Genomic DNA, 21,634 nt, shown 5'->3' with positions numbered 1-21,634 from the left:
TGTTTTATAATACCTTATGGTATAGATTTTATAAGCATGATGTCCCTGAGTATTGTAAACCTGCCACTGCTTCTATTTGTGAGAAGTAATTCTTGTCCTTTTTCTCTTCTGCTCCCAAGCTGCTTCTGGGCAGAAAGTGACAGTGCAGAGAGAGAAGCATGTAAAATTTGGTTTTGGCATTCTTCCACATTCTCACATGCTTCCACCCCCCACCCTCCACCCCCCTGCCCAGTACTCCTTTGCATCCCTCTCTTTGATGACTCCATTCCATTTTATAGAATTCAAAATTTCTTTCCCTCTCTGCTGGTTTCCATTCCACCCCAAAATTTCCATTTTCTCAGTGAGTCCTTACTTAGGGTAAGTGACTTGTTGCATTAGTTTATAGTAAGTCATACATTTCTGATACTTTTAAAAGATTATAGAACAGAGGTCGGCACACTTTTTTTTTTTTTTTTTAAGATTTTATTTTTTTATTTATGACAGAGAGAGATCACAAGTAGGCAGAGAGGCAGGCAGAGAGAGTGAGAGGGAAGCAGGCTCCCTGCCGAGCAGAGAGCCCGATGCGGGACTCGATCCCAGGACCCTGAGATCATGACCTGAGCCGAAGGCAGCAGCTTAAACCACTGAGCCACCCAGGCGCCCGGCACACTTTTTATATGAAGAGCCAGTTGTAAATATTCAGTTCTGTGAGCCATACATAGAGTTTTGCAAGTGTTACCTTGCTTTCGTAGGACTGAAAACAGCCACAGAGAAAATGTAAATGAATGTATGAGGCCTGCTTTGACCCTAGGTAGGCCAGATCAAGACATAGTTTGCGGACTCGTCCTTGGGAAGTCTTTTTTTTTTTTTTTTTTTTTAAGATTTTATTTATTTATTTGTCAGAGAGAGAGAGAGAGCACAGGCAGGCAGAAGGAGAAGGAGGCTCCCTGCCAAGAAAGGAGCCTGATCCGGGACTCGATCCCAGGACCCTGGGATCATGGCCTGAGCCGAAGGCAGCCACTTAACCAACTGAACCACCCAGGCGTCCCGAGAATTCTTAATCTAAAGGCTCACTATTAAGATGAAATGAAATGAAAAAATTTAAATGCAATAAATTTTAAATACAGTATAGTTATGTATGTCCTCTACTTCTACCACTAACAAAAGTGATTTCATTTCTTTACTGTTTTATCTTTCTTCCAAGGTTATCTGAGGAACAGAGGGCAGAACCTTGGAACTTTAGAAAGCGTCATTAGGAAAATACCAGACTTTACATAACCACTAAAGACCATGGCATGAGGGTTGAGATTATTATTAAGATTAGATTGATATGCATATGTGTATAAATACAAACATATTTGTGTTATATGTGTGTGTATTATTTTTAGCATGTTTATTATGGAATGCATTGGATAGTCTCTAAATTACTCCACAAACAGGGGCACCAGCGTGGCTCAGTTGACTGAGTGTCTGCTTTCAGCCTGGGTCATGATCCCAGGGTTTTGGAATTGGGCCAGCGCTGGGCTCTCTGGCCCGTAAGGAGCCTTCCTCTCCCTCTCTCAAATAATAAATAAAATCTTAAAAAAGAAATTTAAAATACATAAAATACTCCACAAATTTATTGAATAGGAATGTGAAAGGGCACATTAATTTAGGTAACTAAGAAAAAATAAATGCTGGATTATTTGACCCTGCTAAAGTAGATAGAGACAAATGAAGATCAACATGGCTAGCGTCTCCTGCCATAATACTCTGGATTGATTGAAATATTTTACTTCAGTCTGATAATTATTTAGCATTTTGAGCATATGATGATTGTTCATGTATAAAAGAAATGTAGTGTTGAAACAATCCCATTGTATTAGATTCATGGCAATTACGTCATGATCCACAAAATTACATTTCAACTAATATTTCCATATAACAGTGGTGAGAAGATTTTACATTTGCTGTGTCAGTGTTTCGTAAATCACTGGATAATGCAGAATGACAATCACTCATTTAGTGGATTTCTTAGAAAAATAGAATATTATTATCTCTGGGCAGTTTGAACCATTCAGGAAAACAAAAAGGCATATTATACCCCAAAATGTTTTTATTTTTACTTGGAAATTATGTCATTTCATTGTATGTCATGAAGGGATATTTTAAATGACTCTGGCCTTGTTAAACAAACATGTGTTTCATTTTCTGTCAAATTTGTGTTTTTCCAGGTCAGCATTTGAATGTTTTACCTCTGCCTCTAATGTAGTAACCTACATTAGAGCTGAGATTAAAAAATCAGTAATAAAACATTGACCTTTGTTCCCTCAATAAAAATGATTATTGCATACCTCTTTCCTGCATTGTAGCTCTTTTCTGGTAGTTAGCATTCATTTATTCTTTCAACAAATAGTTGGGTAACTACTTGCCAGGTATTAGGAACTAAATAGTGAAACAAACTACCTCTGCCCTTGTACAGCTTACATTCTAGAGTGGGGAGAACGTAATAAACAATTATTTGTTGTGTAATATAAAAGTTCTGTAGTCTGTTGGATATATCTTTTATACAGTGGTTCTACTCTGTTACTTAACATGAGTATTGTCATCTTATTTTCTCTCTCAATTATAGTTCCAATGACAGGATTCACACAGAGAGCAACCATTGATCCAGAACTGAATGAAATACATGTCTTATCTGGACTCAGCAAAGACAAGGAAAAGAGAGAGGAGAATGTCAGAAATTCATTCTGGATTTATGACATTGTGAGGAATAGTTGGTAAGGAGCTTTTGTCCGTGTCTCAATCCCAGTGTAACATTTATTTGAGGATATTAGTTTCTTCAAAAGATAGAAATGGAAGACTTATGTTAATTTGGGATGTCATACATTTAAATGTCAGTACAGGCATACCTCATTTTATTGTACTTTGCTTTATTGCACTTTGTACATGTATCAGTTTTTACAAGTTGAAGGTTTATGGCAACTTTGTGTTGAGCGTGTCCGTCAGCACCATTTTTCTAGCAGAATTTGCTCGCTTTATATCTGTATGTCACATTTTGATAATTCTCAAAGTACTTCAAGTCTTTTCATTGTTATTATATTTATTATGGTGATCAGTGATCTTTGATGTTATTGTTGTAATTGTTTTGGAGCACCATGAACTGGGCCCATATGACATGGTGAGCTTAATTTATAAATATTATATGCGTTCTGACTGTTCTACCAGCCAGCTGTCCCCTCATCTCTCTCCCTCTCCCTAGACCTCCTTATTCCCTGAGACATAACCATATTGAAATTAGGCCAGGTAATAACCCTACAAAGGCCTCTAAGTGTTCAAGTGAAGGGAGAAAGCTAGTCCTTTTGTGCCAAGTTGTGAATGCAAAGGAAAAGTTCTTGAGGGAAATTAAAAGTGCTGTTTCAGTGAACACATGGATGTTAAAGCAAAATATCCTTATCACTGATATGAAGAAAGTTTCAGTGTTTTGGATAGATCAAACCAGGCACAACATTTCCTTAAGCCAAAGCCTGCTCCGGAGCAAGGCCCTAACTCTTCTATTCTGTGAAGGTTGAGAGAGGTGAGGAAGCTGCAAAAGGAAAGTTTGAAGCTAGCAGAGGTTGGTTCCTAAGGTTTAAAGAAAGAAGCTATCTTGATAACGTCTAAGTGCTGATGTAGAAGCTACAAGTTACATTAGATCTAACTATGATTATTAATGAAGGTGACTACAATAAACATCAGATTTTCATTGTAGATGAAATAGCTTTCTATTGGAATAGGATGCCATCGAGGACTTTCATAGCTAGAGAGAAGTCAGTGCCTGGCTTCAAGGTACAGGCTAACAATCTTGTTAGGGGCTAATGCAGTTGGTAACTTTAAGTTGAAGACAGTGCTCAGTTATCATTTTGAAAATCCTAGGACCCTTAAAAATTATGATAAATCTACTGTGCCTGGCTCTGTAAATGGAACAACAAAGCCTAGAAGACAGCACATCCGTTTATAGTATGGTTTACTGAATATTTTAAGCCCACTGTTGAGACCCACTGCTTAAAAAAAGAGATTTATATTCAAAATATTACTGCCCATTGAGGATGCACCTGGTTTTTCAGGAGCTCTAATGGAAGGGCGCCTGGGTGACTCAGTGGGTTAAAGCCTCTGCCTTCGGCTCAGGTCATGATCCCAGGGTCCTGGGATCGAGCCCCGCATCGGGCTCTCTGCTCCGCGGGGAGCCTGCTTCCTCCTCTCTCTCTGCCTGCCTCTCTGCCTAGTTGTGATTTCTCTCTGTCAAATAAATAAAATATTAAAAAAAAAAAAAAGAAAAAGAGCTCTAATGGAGATGTAGAATGGGATTAATGTTGTTTTCATGCCTGGTAACAAAGCATTCATTCTGTAGCCTATGGATCAATGAGTCGTTTCAACTTTGAAGTCTTCTTATTTAAGAAATACATTTCATAAGATTATGGCTGACATAGATTATGAATTCCTCTGATGGATCTGGGCAAAGAGAAATGAAAATCTTCTGGAAAGGATTCACCATTCTAGATGGCATGAAGAGCATCCAGATTTATGGGAAGACGTAAAAAATACCAGCATGAACAGGAATTTGGAAGAAGCTGATTCCAGCCCTCATCAATGACTTTAAGAGCTTCAAGACTTCAGTGGAGGAAGTAACTGCAGATGTGATGGGAAGAGCAAAAGAATCAGAGTTAGAAGTGGAGCTTAAAGTCATGAGTGCATTGCTGCAGTCTCTCATGATAAAATGGTTTCTTGAGATGAAACCTACTCCTGGTGGAGACTCTGAAGATTGTAGAAATGACAACAAAGGATTTAGTATATTGCATAAACTTAGTTAATAAAGCAGTGGCAGCCGGGACTGGAAGAGATTATGCCGAGTGAAATAAGTCCAGCAGAGAGAGTCAGTTATCTTATGGTTTCACTTACTTGTGGAGCATTAGGAATAACACAGAAGACATTGAGAGATGGAGAGGAGAAGTGAGTTGGGGGAAATCGGAGGGGGAGACAAACCATGAGAGACTGTGGACTCTGAGAAACAAACTGAGGGTTTTAGAGGGGAGGGAGGTGGGGGTTGGGTGAGCCTGGTGGTTATTATGGAAGGCGTGTATTGCATGGAGCACTGGGTGTGGTGCATAAACAATGAATTTTGGAACACTGAAAGAATTTTTAAAAATGAATAAAGCAGTGGCAGGGTTTGAGAGGATCTACTCCAATTTTGAAAGAAGTTTACTCGGAGGTAAAATGTTGTCAAATAGCATCCTATGCTAGAGAGAAGTAGTTTATGGAAGGAAGTCAGTTGATGCAGCCAATTTCATTACACTTGACCTTTGAACAACACAGGACTCAGAGGTGCCAATTACCACACAGTTGGAAATCCATGCATAACTTGACTTCCTAAAAACCCAACTTCCAATGGCCTACTATTGATCAGAAGCCTTGTGAATAACATAAACAGTGGAATAATGCGTATTTTGTATGTTATATGTATTATGTACTGTAATCTTACAATAAGGTAAGATAGAGGAAAGAATGTTAAGAAAATCATGAGGAAAGAGAAAATAAAAATACATTTACCATTCCATACTGTAAAAAAATCTGCATTATAGTGGATCCCTGTAGTTCAAACCCATGTTGTTCAATGGTCAGCTGTTTTATTTTAAGAAATTGCCACAGCTCCCCCAAGCCTTCAGCAACGACCACTCTGATGAGTGAATAGCCATCAACACTGAGGCAAGCTCCTCCACCACCAAAAAGACTGTGACTTGCTGAAAACTCAGGTTTGTTAGCATTTTTTAGCAATAAAGTATTTTTTAATTAAGGTATATGCATTTTTTTGAACATAATGCTGTTGTATACTTAATAGACTATTGTATAAACATAACTTTTGTATGCACTGGGAAACGATTCCTTTGACTGACTTAATTACAGTATTTGCTTTAGTGCGGTGGTCTGGAACTGAACCCATAACATCTGAGAATCATGCCTGTGTTGGGAAAAGAAGTCAATATTGGTGCCTATGTATATAGTGATGTTCTGTGAATGGATTTTACCTCTGATTTTTTCAGTTAATAGATGATTCCTGATCTGGAAGTCAAGAGAATTGTATTGAGTCTAGATTTTGCCACCAAGTCAGAGTGTAAAATTGAGAACAATGTTTTTTTTAATGTTCCCAGGTGGCCTTGGTTTTGTTTTGTTTAATTTAAATTCAAATTAGTTAACAGATGTGTAGTATTGGCTTCAGGAGTAGAATTTAGTGATTCATCGCTTTCATATAATACCTAGTGCTCATCCTAACAAATGCCCTCCTAATGCCCATCACCCATTTAGCTCATCCCCCCCAACCCACACCCATTTAGCTCATCCCCCCCACCCACCTCCCCTCCAGTAAGGCTCAGTTTGTTCTCTATATAAGAGACTCTTATGGTTTGCTTCCCTCTCTGTTTTCATCTTAACTTTGTTTTTCCTTCCCTTCCCCTCCAGGTGGACTTAGTTTTGATAAATGAACTGATTTCAGTAGAGCAGGGTGGCAGGCATTATTTAGTGTTTTCAAACCAGGACCTTTTTGTCACACAGCATCTCACAGAACGAGTGCTGCACATTTTGCTTTGGAAAACAATGTCCCAGAAATCCAGCCCTGACATTTCTGTGATTACTGCATAAGTGGATATTTTACAAAATAGGCGCTTCAGAGAGAACTGCCTCCATGCAGCAACTAAGGAATTTATTATTTCCTAAGTAGGACATCTATTTTAAGCAGTAAAACTGAAAGAAATCTGTGAGTTTTTTTATTGTGAATAAATAGATGGGATTATCTTGTCTTTTAGACTTTGGTTTGAGCTTTCTTATGTGCTGTTGTGTTTCATAATATGAAATAGCTTCTTAAGTGAGGTTTGGTATGGACATTAAAAGAATGTAAGAACTTCGTTCTAGGGACACCTGGGTGGCTCAGTTGGTTGGGTGTCTGCTTTCCACTGAGGTCATTGTCCCAGGGTCTTGGGATCGAGTGCCACTTTGGGCTCCTTGCTCAGTGGGAAGCCTACTCCTCCCTCTGCCTGCCACTCCCCTGCTTGTGTTCACTCTCTCTCTCAAATAAATGAATAGAATTAAAAAAAAAAAAATTAAAAAAAAAACAAACTTCATTCTTAACAAATTCATACTATTGTGTGAGCTTGACCAGGACTTTTAAGATTTAATATGAACAAATTTTTAAAATTTTTGTTGGAAATAGACGTGCAATTAATTGGCTTGCTAAAGTTGTATTAACATTATGTATGCTGCTAATTTTTTAGGGTAGAATGCCTTAAAAAGCCATGTCTTGCAGGTCTTGCGTCTATAAGAATGATCAAGCTGCAAAGGATAATCCAAGTAAAAGTCTTCAGGAGGAAGAACCATGTCCAAGATTTGCCCATCAGCTTGTATATGATGAGTTACACAAGGTACCATCACTACATCAATTTGTAAACTTTCCAAGACCTATAATCTGATAGAATCCCAAAATACATGTTTCTGCATATTTTTAAGTACATTTGAATAAAAAGTTGTGATATAGCAGACATTCATAGAATATGTAGCAGACATTGAATATTATTTCTCCCTATGTAGCATGACCTATTGTTTCTATAATATCAGTATCCAACTAAAAAATGTACAGTTTTTATCACTAGGATACCTTGTCTCGTGATAGGAAAAAGTGTATGTAACTTCTGATTTTAGCTTTTCCTATTGTGTAAGAAGTCTTTTATCTTTTTTTTTCCTATCTATGAGTGATGTGTCTTGGCCTCACAAAAACAGTCCTGCATTCTCAAGTTTTAGTGTTGCTAAATGTTCAGGTGGTTTCTTTAAACTATGTCTCCTTTAAACTTTTCATACAGGTTAGTGATTGGGCTCAGATTATATAATAACTTATTGACAAAGCTTGTATTTCTGTGTGGGCCGTAGGTGATCATTTAAATTCCATATCATTTAAGACCTTTAGGTAAACAATACCATAGAACTGAATAAAAGCCATTTCTTTTAGAGTCTCCCAGATTAAATGGTAAATGAGTTTTGGTCTATAGGATAAATATATCACCATTGTTTAACGGTCTTGAACATACATGTTTTTGAAACAGTTTAAGTGCAGAATATCACTAAAATTAAACCAATGAAATCATTATTGCATTCCTTTTTCTTTTCTTTTTTGGGGTATTATATAATATTTTAAAAGTTACGCCACAGATTATATGTACCACTTAATATTTGGCAGTAAGCCTAAGGCAGAATTAAGATGCAAAATTTAAAAAGTTTCTAGTTACTGTTGACCTTCAATGATTCAACATGTGTGTCAGAGTTTTATTAAAGATCTTGTTTGTTATTATGACCAACACTTGGTTTACTTAATAATCCCCATTGTTTGTTTCCCTAAAGTAAACTCTGTATCGGGGCACCTGGGTGGCTCAGTGGGTTAAAGCCTCTGCCTTCAGCTCAGGTCATGATCCCAGGGTCCTGGGATCGAGCCCCACATCGGGCTCTCTGCTTAGCAGGGAGCCTGCTTCCTCCTCTCTCTCCCTGCCTGCCTCTCTGACTAGTTACAATCTCTATCAAATAAATAAATAAAATCTTAAAAAAAAAAAAGTAAACTCTGTATCGTGGATTAGCTTCTTACTATCATTGCTTTTGTTTTATGTCTTACATTGTCAGTATCATTATGATAATACAACTCATTTTAATCTAAAATACAGCTTAAGGAAGTAGCCACAGTACTATAAAGTAAAATGGAAGTGAGAAACATCAAAAGAAGCCTTTGGTAGAAATGCAATAATGTTTTAATTATTACTGTTACACATTCCTATCAAAATGAAGAAATTTTACTTTGACTTGTGCGGTTTCCTCAGTATGCGTGCATCTTAAAATGTGGCTTGTTTTATTTATTTTAGGTTCATTATTTATTTGGTGGGAATCCAGGAAAATCTTGCTCCCCAAAGATGAGATTAGATGATTTCTGGTCACTGAAGTTATGTAGGCCTTCAAAAGATTACTTACTGAGGCACTGCAAGTACCTGATAAGAAAACACAGGTATAAAAATATACCTTTTTACCTTATACAGGTATAAAAATACTTCACTGAAAATTTTTATTTAATGTTATTAGCTGTTGGTGTTACATCGACTTCAGAGATAGGGCTTTGCCTTTGGAAATTTACTAAAACGGTGTAAATACTATGAAGATCGTGACTCTTGTAAATGCCCTGTTACTTTCTTTATTTCTGCTTTCCTGTTTCAAAGGAAGCTACAAAGTGAAGACACACACTGATGCTAAAATTTTCTAGATATAGAACAAGAAAATTTTGTGACTGTTAAATGGAAGAAATGTATATGAAGGAGATGAGCCTGTCTTCCAGTAACAAGCCCTACTCAGTACAAAGCACATCAGTTCTATATTATTGCCATATGCCTAGCCTGTTGATAACTTTCTTAACAGTGAATGAGATGATATAGTTGACTAAATATCTTTCTAATCTGGTGTTTCAGAATACAACTTCAAATATGATTTTGGTTTTATATCATTACCTTTGCCATTTAGTTGCAAAATCATGTAATCAGACATTTTCATATATATTTCCTGGATCATGTTTGCTTTTGAACTCTAGCAGGTGATGAGCTACTGAAAAATGTAGGAAAGCATATCTGTCCTTTCAGTTATTGGTAATTTTTGGTGTTAAGAAAAATTTATAGTTTGAAAGGAGAAGGTTAGCCTTTAATGATGATAATAGTTACCATTTATTTTGCAATTTTTGTGCTAGATCTTGCATATTATTTCTACAATAAGGCAATTGAGTAAGTGCTGTTCTTATCACTATTTCGTAAAAGAAGAAATGAGGTATTTTTAAATGGGTTACATAATTCACCTAGAGTCACTCAGCCATTAGCGACACAGCCAGGATATATATGGTCCTGAGTATTTTGACACCAGCGTTCGTCACTTCACCACCGCCATCACCACTACACATGCACTCGTGGATGTCTGTGTGTTTATACATACATGTTTATATGTCTCGTATATATTTATGTATTATATTTTATATAGAATACAAATATTTAAAAATCTCTGTGTGGCATAAATTATTAAACTGTTTTCCTTTATCATACCCTGTTTACTTACTGATCCTATCTCTGCTTTCACAAGTTGTGCTTGAGAGATAAGTTAATAACAGAAGCTAGTTATTTCTGTTACTTTGGCATTACTGTGACTAATTAGTGTATTTCTTATCTCCCTATTCAGGAGAAAGGGTCTGAATCCTCTTGTTGACTGGATGACAAGAGATATATTCTGTTTTATTAATAAGATTTAAGCTTCAACTAAGGTTTACACTGATAAAATTTTATTCCTTAGTATTTTACTTAATGTTAGAGTTAGTTTTTCAAAGGATGAAACAAATTTGGGGAAATTATACCATTCTTTTTCTACTTCAGATACAGCAACTGGTAGTTGGATATTAAATTGAGCTCTTTTGAAAAATTTCCTGACCAAAAGCCCGTTGGAGATTAGAGGAGATTTTTTAGCGCTATATGTAAGAATTTGAATTCACTTATAAACACTTTCCTCTGGCTTTTAATTTTAAAAAGTAATGTGTGGTTAATAAAAAAAAAAAATAAGTCCTCTCAGCCTGCAAAATAATTGACTCATTCATCATCCTGTCGTTGAGAAGTAACAGCTTCCTGTATTGGTATATATCCTTTATATGTGCACACATATATTTTTGTTTAACTGAAAAATTGGGATCATAAATGAATCTTTAAAGAAGATTTTTAAAAGCTTTTAAAAAGAAGCTTTGAATCTTATTTCTTTCAATGAATGATATATTGCAAACATCTTATTACCATGTTAACAAATACAAATACAAATTATAATTTTAATGACTGCATAGTGTTCTATTTTATGTGTAATTTACTTAACCCGTTTACTTTTGTAAAATATATAGATTATTTCCAGCATATTTTCTATTATAAATTAATAGTAATGTGATATTATTATATGCTTCCGTATGTACCCCTATCAGAATTCTGTAGGATATTGGTAGAATTGGTGAATTATCGTTTGCCCTACAGAAAGTTGACTTTCATTCCTTCCAGAAGTAAGTAGGATTATTCATTTTCTTATAACCATGCCATTCTGAGAAGTATTATTATTAATTTTTTTATCTTTGACAGTTCTTCTCTTTTGAAAATATATCAATGGGCAGGTGAAATGATGGTTTGTGAGAATCTGAAATATATACTATGGCATGTTTTAAGTTTTAAATACAAACATTGTTAGTGGCTTGTGCTGGTAAAAGGCATAAAGTAAGGAATGTCAGTGGATAAAGAATAAAAGACAATAGTAACAAATCATTTAAATCTTTAAATATATGATGAAAGACTCTAGCAAATTTTGTGGGGGTGAGAATGGTTCATAAAACAGTGACCAAAGCTGAGAGGCAACAAGTGTGTATGATGGGGCAAAGAAATAGCTTTTGAAATTTTCTACCATGGGAAAAGAAGTATAGGCTAGCTCATCTCAGAACTGAAACCAGAAAAGCCCTGAAAGGAGAATTTAAGAATAAAGACCCTATCCATTTATATAGAGTATTTTCAATTAGAGTAGTAATAGTATAAATAGTAAATAGTAAGAGAATAAAAATATGGAACACAGTATTCTTCTTTTCTAATTGTGATTACTTTTTGACTTTAGTTCTTAGAGCTAATGTCTTATATTGGAAGAAGTATCAGACCTGACCCTTGGATTGATCTTCAAGCCTTGTAACTTAATCTTTCTGGAGATCACTGTGCTCATGTGTAAAATGGCCAGAGCAACTGCCTGTGGGTTTTTATAAACATCAATGAAACTTCATTCATTTAAAAAATATTTATTGAGCACCTACTAAGTAGGTACTAAATATTATCCTAGGCTCTGTGGATATGTCAAAGAAGAAGAAAAGCAAAAATTCCTATCCCTGAGTTTTTGTCTTCTGAAGGAAGACTAGCAGTAAACATAATAAGGAATTTATATGTTAATAAGTACTATGAAAAAGAACTAAAAGAGGTTAAGAACTATTTTTGTGCAAGTGAGGGAGCTGGGTATGTAATTTTTAAATAAGAATATTAGGATAGACCTCACTGCAAAGGTGACATCTGAGTAGTGACCTAAAGAACCCAAGGGAAGAGGGGTACCTCGTTGGCTCAGTCAGTTAAGTAACCGACTCTTGATTTCAGGACTCAGGTCATGATGTCAGGGTTGTGAGGTCAAGGTCGTGAAATCACATCAGGCTCCATGCTCAGTGCAGAGTCAGCTTCAGATTCTCCCTCTCCCTCTGCCCTTCCCGCAACTTCTCTTGCACTTGCCCTCTCTCTTCCTCTCTGAAATTAATACATACATCTTTTTTTTTTTTAATAAAAGAATATGAGGAATGAATCATGGAGAAATTTGAGAGGAAAAGTGTTCCAGATAGGTAATAGACAAGGCTCTGAGGTTAAAAATATGCCTGGATTCTTTGAGGAATCAATTGAGGAGAACAGTGTGGTAGAAGCAGAGTAAGTGAGGTAATTGTGGTAGGAAATGAGGTCAGAGAGCTAAGAAGGGGACAGTTGGTGAAGGGTCTCTGGCTTTACTCTGAGTAAAAGGAGAGCATTGAAAGTTTTTACATTGAGGAATAACACACTCAGCTTTCTCTTTTAATAAAGACCATTCTAGGTTTTTTTCCCAAAATAACTGAGTAAATTTAAGGTTGTGGTTGTTTTCACTCACATGGGGAATTCTTCAGAAACAACAGGTTCGTGTGTTAGAAGGATGAGTTCAGTTTGATATACTTCATGTTTTAGAGACCACGTGTTAACGTTTGGAGGAAAAGCATGGGTCAGTTATTATTACATTTGTGAGTCACCAGTAAAGAAAAGGAGCTTGGTTAGAGTGAGAAGAGCAGAGAGATGTTATTATTTGATGACCACCACCATTTGAGGGAAGACAGAGGAAGAGATACTCCATGAAAGAGATCAAGAAAGCCCAGTGAGATTCTGGATAAACTTTGAAGATTGCACCAACAGAATTTCTTGATGGATATGGGTATGAGAGGGGAGCAGTCAGAGCATCTTGAGACTCTTGTCTACAACCAATTTGAACTGATAGTAAAAGGCCCATTTTATTTATTTATTTTATTTATTTTTATTTATTTTTAAAGATTTTATTTTTAAGTAATCTCTACCCCTAGTGTGGCCTCAAACTCAAAACCCCAAGATCAAAGAGTCACATGCTCTACTGACTGAGCCAGCCAGGTACCCCGGCCCATTTTAGATATTTGAAAAGACACAGACCTTTTTTCCTACCAATCTTTAGATGAATTCAAGAGTTTAAGGGGCATTTCTACATTGCAGGCAGAATAGATAGAAGTTGGTTTATATCAGTTGAATAGAGCATGAAAATTACCTTTCTAATTTAAATTTCACATTAAATTAGATACCTGGTATTTCATTCTGTGGGACCCTACCCTATGCTGCTGGGCTGGCTTGTTTATTTTCATTATTGTTCTTATGGAAAACAGTTACGTATTCTATTTAGTTAAAATATAAATTTGTAGAGAGAAAAATATACTATATGCCAAGAAATGAGTCTTTGTTCTTAATGGTACCACACAGTACAGTAAATAAAGTGCCACTATTATTTTTCCCTATAACATTCAAATTTATGGACTTACCAACAATTTAGGGTAGAAAGGGACAAAAGAAAAACTTTTTATTAGAATTAATTCCTATTATTTTAGGTACAGGACACAGTTGTTGGCTGAAACAGAATTCTAGACTACAGACATAAATGCAGTGATGAGTTTTTGCAGGCCAAAGAAAGCTTAGAAAAAAAAAAGAGAGAAAACAAACCTTCTAGGAAAATGGATCTCTTGACTGGATTTAAAAGGATGGTAGGTGTTTTTGTTAAGTTATTTCAGGGACTAAAGGATGAAGACATTCTTAGGATATCTCACTAAAAGAATAGTTATTATGAGACTATCCAGACATTGCCTCAACCTTTGAATAGTGAGGCCTAATGAAGAATTGTTTAGGGTTTTGGAACAATTATACTAGCAAGGAATCACTGTAGTAGTTTTCCTTGTAACTGAGCCTCTGTCTTTCTGCTTCTTTTTACCGGTCTTTCTGCTTCTTTTTACCTGTCTTTCTGCTTCTTTTTACCTGCTTCTCCTATTCTGCTGATTACTGTAGTAATTCTGCTTTCCCTCAACCTCATAGCTTCCAACGACAGATAGATAGGTACATATAGCTATGTAAATAACTAGGTAGGTAGATAGGAAGAAAGGAAAGAAAAGAGGGATAGGAAGGGAGGGAATCTACCTACTATCTCATGTCGTCTGTTTACTGACTTCTGTGTTTTGTGTGCCTTTTATGTCCTTGTGTATCTCACATTCAGATTCTCTAAGAGAGTATCTTCTTAGAGAGGGCTCCCTGGGAAGAGTATCCCTACTGGAAATAATTCCGCCAGGCTACTTTATAAACTGCTGATCAAGCTTGAGAGGATTGCTTTTGTCTCAGGTACCCAAACTGGTCTAACCCATTTTGGACAAGATGGTAGAGTAACATGACCTCTGCCTAAGGAGCTTTCTCATCTGAGGGCTTGAAGGCTAGCTGACAGTCACGGTACTATTTGATACAATAGAGCTGTAATGTTTTGCTAGTCTTTGCCCTGCTTAAAATACAGGTACTCTATCTCTGATATTAGCTCTAAAAACAGGAAATTATTGATGCCATCAGCCTGAACACCATTGTGGGAGGCTCATTATTTTCCTTTCCCAAGTGAAATTAAATGTCCTCTTTACTGTCTCTCTGTACAATATTTTGAAAAGCATACTAACTTATTACAAATAAATCCATATATAATTATACCATAACAAAAGATTTAAATAGATAAATAGTCTCAAGCAGACTTTTTTCCTGTTAGGGAACTAACTCATTGTTTCCTTTTCAGCTTTGGAATCAGATGGATCTGCATTTGATTCTACTTGTGCCACTTTTTAGCTCTTATCTTAGCCAAGTTCATTGCCTGAGCCTTAGTTTCTCATCTGTTGTTTTTTTTAAAATGATGATAAAACTTACTGTCATCAGAGTGGGGATAAATGAAGTAATATATGTAAAATACTCAATGCAGTGTCTGCCACAAGACATGCTTGATAAGTGGTTGCTGCAGTTGTTATTATTGACTGAGACAGGAAATAATATTATTAAAAATATTTAAACATTTAAAAATACATATATTTTCAGTCACTGTTAGTGATACTCCGGTAAAGAAACTATACTCATTTCTGTTTCTGAGTACCCTGTTAGGCACCTCTGGTGGATTGTATATTGCACAGACCAAACCAGGTGTTTTTATTTTAGCTCTACTTGTTTTCATACTTGGCTCTTTTGCAGTTTTGTTATGTAAAATATTTGACATGTTCACTATGTTTCATAGTAGATTTACTCTTAGCTTGTAGTTCTAAGAGGAGGATAGGAAGTGCTCCTCCCCGGTTCCTAGCACCGTGACTGCCTGTGCCCAGCTGGCATTACCAGTATATCCCTGGGGACTCCGCAGCTACACCGTCTCCATGGCAGTGTTCGTCCTTCTGGAGTCCCAGACACGGGTTCTTGTTAGATATCCATGTGACTCCTCAGGCACAGAGTATTCCACTCCAGGTCTGAATGACATTTCTGTGTTTTCCCGTAACTCCAGACAATTATTATTCTTGTTTGCATTTTCTAGGTTTGAAGAAAAGGCCCAAATGGATCCCCTTAGTGCTTTGAAGTATTTACAAAACGATCTTTATATAACCGTGGATCATTCAGACCCGGAAGAGACAAAAGAGGTAAAGGTGGTAATAAACTTCAGAAAGTGAAAGTTTAAAAAAAAAAAGTCTTTCTAACTTGCTGATTTTTCTAGATGTTTAAAGGATGATGAGGAAAGTATGACACTAATAATTTTTAAAGTAGCACAGAGCAGATGAAATAAAAATTGAGTAGGCTTATTAAAGCCCTTGATCCATTAAGAAAAGGATTCTCAGGTTTAAGGTTTTGACTTAGACATTAGTTTTGTGTGTTGGGAAGGAAATAGAAATTTTTACGTCCATAGTCCCATGCTTCTCTCACTTAAAGATTGCATAATGGCTCAATATAAACTTTTCTGTTGATACTCCAAAATCCTGTAAGAGAAAAAAGAAAACTCTCCTCTTTTGTAAGAAGAAAGTGAAGAGAGGTTAGTGAGAGTCGAATCCCTGGTACCTTGATATTATATGATTGTCGTAGCAGGATAGTTCAAATAGTCTGCTGACTTCTTTTATCAAGTGTCCCTAACCTTGAGAAATGAGTACCAGATCATTACTTCTAAGGGTTTTGAGGAGATGTCATGTTTTAGGACGTACCTGGTTATCTGCAGTGTGTGTGAACACACCTGCAGTGTTTCATCGTCTTACAGTTGGTCTTCCTAGTCACCGCTGAGATTCATTCTGTCACTTTTTTTTTTTTTTCATTCTGTCACTTGTAACTTTTGCCAGACATCCTTGTTCATAGTTCATTTAGCAACATCTGGAACTGCAATCCATTTTTTTCTTCCACTCACAGAACTGGTGCTGATGATACCATCTTTTTCCCTGTTCTTAGTTGCTTTGCTTTGGCTTTGCAGTAGCAACATCAAGCAGTGCTTTTTTCTTGTTCAGCAGTGACACAGGTTTCAGATTTAATGTTAGATCACTTTCAGGTACCAGGTTCATTGTACTTTCAAGCAGTAGAGCCTGCATGCCCTTGGCCCCAAAACAAAGAGATTCTCTTTCATAGTTGCCTACTGTGAAAATAAGTCTGATTGCTCTTTGTTAGTATTAGTTAAAACCCTTCCGTAAGGAAAGAATCAGAACACGCTCTAGAACCTCCCTGAAGGGGGACAGTTAATTGTCTCTGCTTGAGTCTTCAGTCAGTTCATGATACTATTTGAAATGGGGGAATTATCAGAGTTCAGCCAAGTAGTAGAATATGTTTGGTTTCAGCTGTTACGGCTTATAACTAAAACATAATTGTGAAGGGTCTATTAATGACCATGCATTTGAAAGTTATAAATAGATTTCCTTGTGTTTTCTCCATAGTCTATCTAAAATGGCTGTCACCCGGGAACATTCATTTTTCTCTTATTTTTTAAAACCAAAACAAAACAAAATATTGCAAAGTAAATAAATTCAGCTGTGTGAACTGCAAGTAGGCCAAAGAAAACAGACAGTTTGTTCTTAAAGCTAAGCTAATGGGAAAAACTGGGACAGGGAGGTATCTCAAGTTCAAAGGAGCCATTTTTAAAATTTTGGTAGCAGGTTTCTCCTTTTCTCCTTTCCTCGGTAGTTTGAAATTGTGATTTTGTATGCCACAGACTTAAGTTTTTTAAAAGTGGAAAGCTTTTTAAAAGCTTTATCTGTTAAGAGCTGTTTAACCCTAACAGAAGTTAGTTACAGTGGTGCTGTGTGTGTGTGTCAGTGTGGGAATTGCTTCAGAGACTTTCTGAGGACAGTATCCTCGCCCTCAGATTCTCCTGTCTGCTCTTACGGAACAGAAAACACTCCTGACATTGAGGATTACTGCTTCATAAGAATATTATTTTGTTTAAAAATGTGTAAATGGATTTTGTTTTGAGAAAAGAAATCCTTTGGTGACAGTTCTAGGATACATACTTAGCGTATTTCTCAGTAGTAAGGTATATAGAGCTTCACTTTCCTTATATCATTCCACTTATCATAAAAGACCTTACTGTTGTTTCCTGTGGAAGCTTGTTTTTGTTCTCTCTGTATATTTTTACGAAATTTTTTATTATGTTAAGTGTTTGTATCAGCAACTAGAAGTAGTTTTTAGATTTTTCTCTTTTTTGGGAGGCTGATGATCATCATTATCCCTGTTATTTGGAAAAATGATGGTGGACTACCAGCTGTATACCAAATAATGATTCTTTGCTTTCCTCCAGTCTCCAGAACATGGATTCTAAATTGGCAGTGAGTTGCTGATAAACTTATGAAAATGATTTTTTTTCTAGAAAAGGCCTGAGAGAAGGTTCCCTAAATTAATTCTGCTGTTTTCAGAGAAGATTCTATAATAGAGAAGGAATGAGAAAAACAAGTTTTGAGCCAGTATTGCACATTTTGTATTAATTACATTTCTGCTGAGCTTCCAAAGTACTGGTGTCATTCATTTCACAGATGTGTGTTGAGTCCTTACAGTATGCCAGGCATTCTTCTAGGCACAGGAAATATATTGGTGAATCAAGCCAAATACCTACCTAGGTGGTACTTAACTACTAGTGGTGAGAGACGATAAACTTCATAAATAAGCAAATTATAAAGTACATTAGTAATGATAGGTATTAAGGACAAATTAAAGAGATAAAAAGGGTAAAGAAAGATCAGAATTAGAAAGGGTGAGAATTGGAGAGTTGCAGTATTAAATAGGATGCTCTTAATAGGTTCATTTAGAAATGAGATGTACACAGAGACTTGAAGGGTGTGAGGAAATGATGTAAGCAGATAATTTGGGGAAGATAATTCCTGGCAAAGGGAGGGTTAGAACAAAGACCCGAGGGTGGGAGCATCCTGGCTTTGTGTAGGAGACCAGCAGAGAGGCCACTGTGGCTGGAGTAGAGGTAAGAATGATGGCAGTAGTCACAGATGAGGTCAGAGAGGTAAGAGCAAGGATTGGGAGATCAGATTGTGAATGACTTCGTAAGTCAGTGTTAGAACTTCGGTCTTCACTCTGAATGAATAAGGAGCCAGGAGAGCATATTGTGCAGAGGAGTGATGTGATCTGCTTTCTGTCTTACCTGACTTAAGATCACTAAGATCTAAGATCACTCTGACTACTGTATTGAGAACAGACTAAAGGAGAGTTAAGAATGGAGTCAGAGAGACCTCTAAGGGAGATGGTAGCAATTGAAGCAAGGGATTATTGTAGCGCACACCAGCATATCAGCAGTCGAAATAGAGGCAAAGTAGACCATATTCTCAATATATATTAAAGGTAGAACCAAGAGTGGGAATGCAAACTGGTGCAGCCACTACAGAAAACAGTAGGGAGGTTCCTCAAAAAGTTAAAAATAGAACTACCCTACAATCCATGGGGCACCTGGGTGGCTCAGTGGGTTAAAGCCTCTGCCTTCGGCTCAGGTCATGATCCCAGGGTGCTGGGATCGAGCCCCGCATCGGGCTCTCTGCTCAAGAGGGAGCCTGCTTCTTCCTCTCTCTCTCTCTGCCTGCTTCTCTGCCTACTTGTGTTCACTGTCTGTCAAATAAATAAATAAATAAAATCTTAAAAAAAAAAAAAAAGAATTACCACACAATCCAGCAATGGCACTACTAGATGTTTACCCAAAGAATCCAAAAACACTAATTCAAAGGGATAGATACACTTTGATGCTTATAGCAGCATTACCTACAATAGCCAAATTATGGAAATAGTCCAAGTATCCATCAGTACACACACACACACAATTGAATATTACTCAGCTACTAAAAAAGAATGAAGTCTTGTCATTTGCTCCAGTATGGATGGAGCCAGAGAACATTATGCTAAATGAAATAAGTCAGAAAAAGACAAATACCATATGTTTTCATGCGTGTGTGGAATTTAAGAAACAAAACAAATGAGCAATAAGAGGGGAAAATGGGCACCTGGGTGGCTTAGTGGGTTAAGCCACTGCCTTCGGCTCAGGTCATGATCTCAGGGTCCTGGGATCGAGTCCCACATCCCCGCTCAGCAGGGAGCCTGCTTCCCTCTCTCTCTGCCTGTCTCTCTGCCTACTTGTGATCTCTCTCTGTCAAATAAATAAATAAAATCTTTAAAAAAACAAAGGGGAGGGGCACCTGGGTGGCTCAGTGGGTTAAGCCGCTGCCTTCGGCTCGGGTAATGATCTCAGGGTTCTGGGATCGAGTCCCGCATCGGGCTTTCTGCTCAGCAGGGAGCCTGCTTCCCTAAATCTCTCTCTGCCTGCTTCTCTGTCTACTTGTGATCTCTCTCTGTCAAATAACTAAATAAAATCTTTAAAAAAATAAAAAATAAATAAAAAAAATAAAAAAACAAAGGGGGGAGAATAAGAGGCAAACCAAGAAACGAACTTTTTAAAGTCATTTCTTCACCTAACGTGAGTCTCAAACCTGCAGCCCCAGCTCCAGAGTCACACACTCTACCAACTGAGCCAGCAGGTGCTCCAGCAGACTTAACTATAGAGAACAAACTGATGGTTACCAGGAGGTGGGGGGAGGGGGTTAAATAGGTGATGGGAATGAAGGAATGCACTTGGGATGAGCACTGGGTGGTGTATGGGAGTGCGGAATTAACTATATTGTACATCTGAAACAAATATTATACTGTATGTTAACTAACTGGAATTTAAATTAAAACTTAAAAAAGTAAAACCAACGGAATTTTATGATGAGTTAGATGTAGGGTTTGAAAGAAATGACTCCAGAGTTACTAGCGTTAGTAGATTGAGTTAATATCAACTGAAAAGAGAAGCCTCTGGGTAGACCCAGGGCTCCTGATTGGGATCAGGAGTATAATGTTGGATATCTCCAGTTTGAGGTGCCTTGGAACAGCCAGCATTTACACGTTGAGGTGATAGTTGGTTATTCATATCTGACTGTATTCAGATTGTGTAATGTCACTTGGTGCCTATTAAAATCCTAGGCCAGTACATAACAGTTCTGCTTAATAAGATCATTAAAATAATAGTTTTCGGCCTATCTTTTTTATGTAGAACCAATGGGTTTATCTTTCACCTTAGAGGTCAGAAAAGAAGAGGCATCTGGGTGGCTCAGTTGGTTAAGCAACTGCTGAAGTCAGGTCAGGTCATGATCCTGGAGTCCCAGGATCAAGTCCCACATTGGGCTCCCCATTCAGCGGGGTATCTACTTCTCCCTCTGACCATCCCCCTCTTGTACTCTATCTCATTCTCTCTCTGCTTCAGATAAATAAATGCAGTATTTTTTTTTTAAAGTCAGAAAAGAGGAACAAATTAACCCTCAAGTAGAAGATAGGAAATTAGTGAAATAGGAGGCAATAGAAAAACATTTAAAAAGTGAGAAGTTGGTTCTTTGAAAAGGTGAATAAAATAGCAAGACTTACAAAGAAAAAAAATAGTGAGAATAGTCAGCATCATTATGGACCCTATATACATAAAAAGGGAATGAGCTATTATGAACAGCTGTCAACAAATTCAGCAACTTGATGAAATGGACCAATTCCTTAGAAGACACAACAGAACAGACACAGGAAGAATCAGAAAATCTTAAGGAACTCCATATCAGTTATAGACATAGATTGAATTTATAATTGAAAACTCTCTGTCAAATAAATAAAATTTTTTTTTAAGATTTTATTTATTTATTTGACAGACAGAGATCACAAGTAGGTGGAGAGAGGGGGGTGGGAAGCAGGCTCCCTGCTGAGCAGAGAGCCCGATGCGGGGCTCGATCCCAGGACCCTGGGATCATGACCTGAGCTGAAGGCAGGGGCTTTAACCCACTGAGCCACCCATGCACCCCAAATAAATAAAATCTTTAAAAAAAGAAAAGAAAAGAAAACTTTGTCACAAAGAAAACTATAGTTCTAAATGGTTTTCTCAGTAATTTCAGTCAACATTTAAGGAAGTAAAA

At 36.9% G+C, this 21,634-nt stretch overlaps 1 protein-coding gene across 3 annotated transcripts in view; it reads left to right on the top strand.

Annotated features, from left to right (window-relative positions):
* MKLN1 (muskelin 1) overlaps positions 1-21,634 on the top strand; it is a 345,476-nt gene that overhangs the window by 300,891 nt on the left and 22,951 nt on the right. For all 3 annotated transcript variants that reach the window (XM_046020023.1, XM_046020022.1, XM_046020024.1), the window contains 4 exons: positions 2,591-2,738; positions 7,292-7,406; positions 8,886-9,025; positions 15,727-15,829. In XM_046020023.1, coding sequence (XP_045875979.1) covers positions 2,591-2,738; positions 7,292-7,406; positions 8,886-9,025; positions 15,727-15,829 — 506 coding nt within the window. The remainder of the gene's footprint in view (positions 1-2,590; positions 2,739-7,291; positions 7,407-8,885; positions 9,026-15,726; positions 15,830-21,634) is intronic.

The sequence above is a fragment of the Meles meles genome, chromosome 10 (assembly GCF_922984935.1).
Source record: "Meles meles chromosome 10, mMelMel3.1 paternal haplotype, whole genome shotgun sequence".
NCBI lineage: Eukaryota > Metazoa > Chordata > Mammalia > Carnivora > Mustelidae > Meles > Meles meles.
The sequence above is the reverse complement of the archived record's forward strand: the minus strand, read 5'-3'. Positions and strand labels throughout refer to the sequence as shown.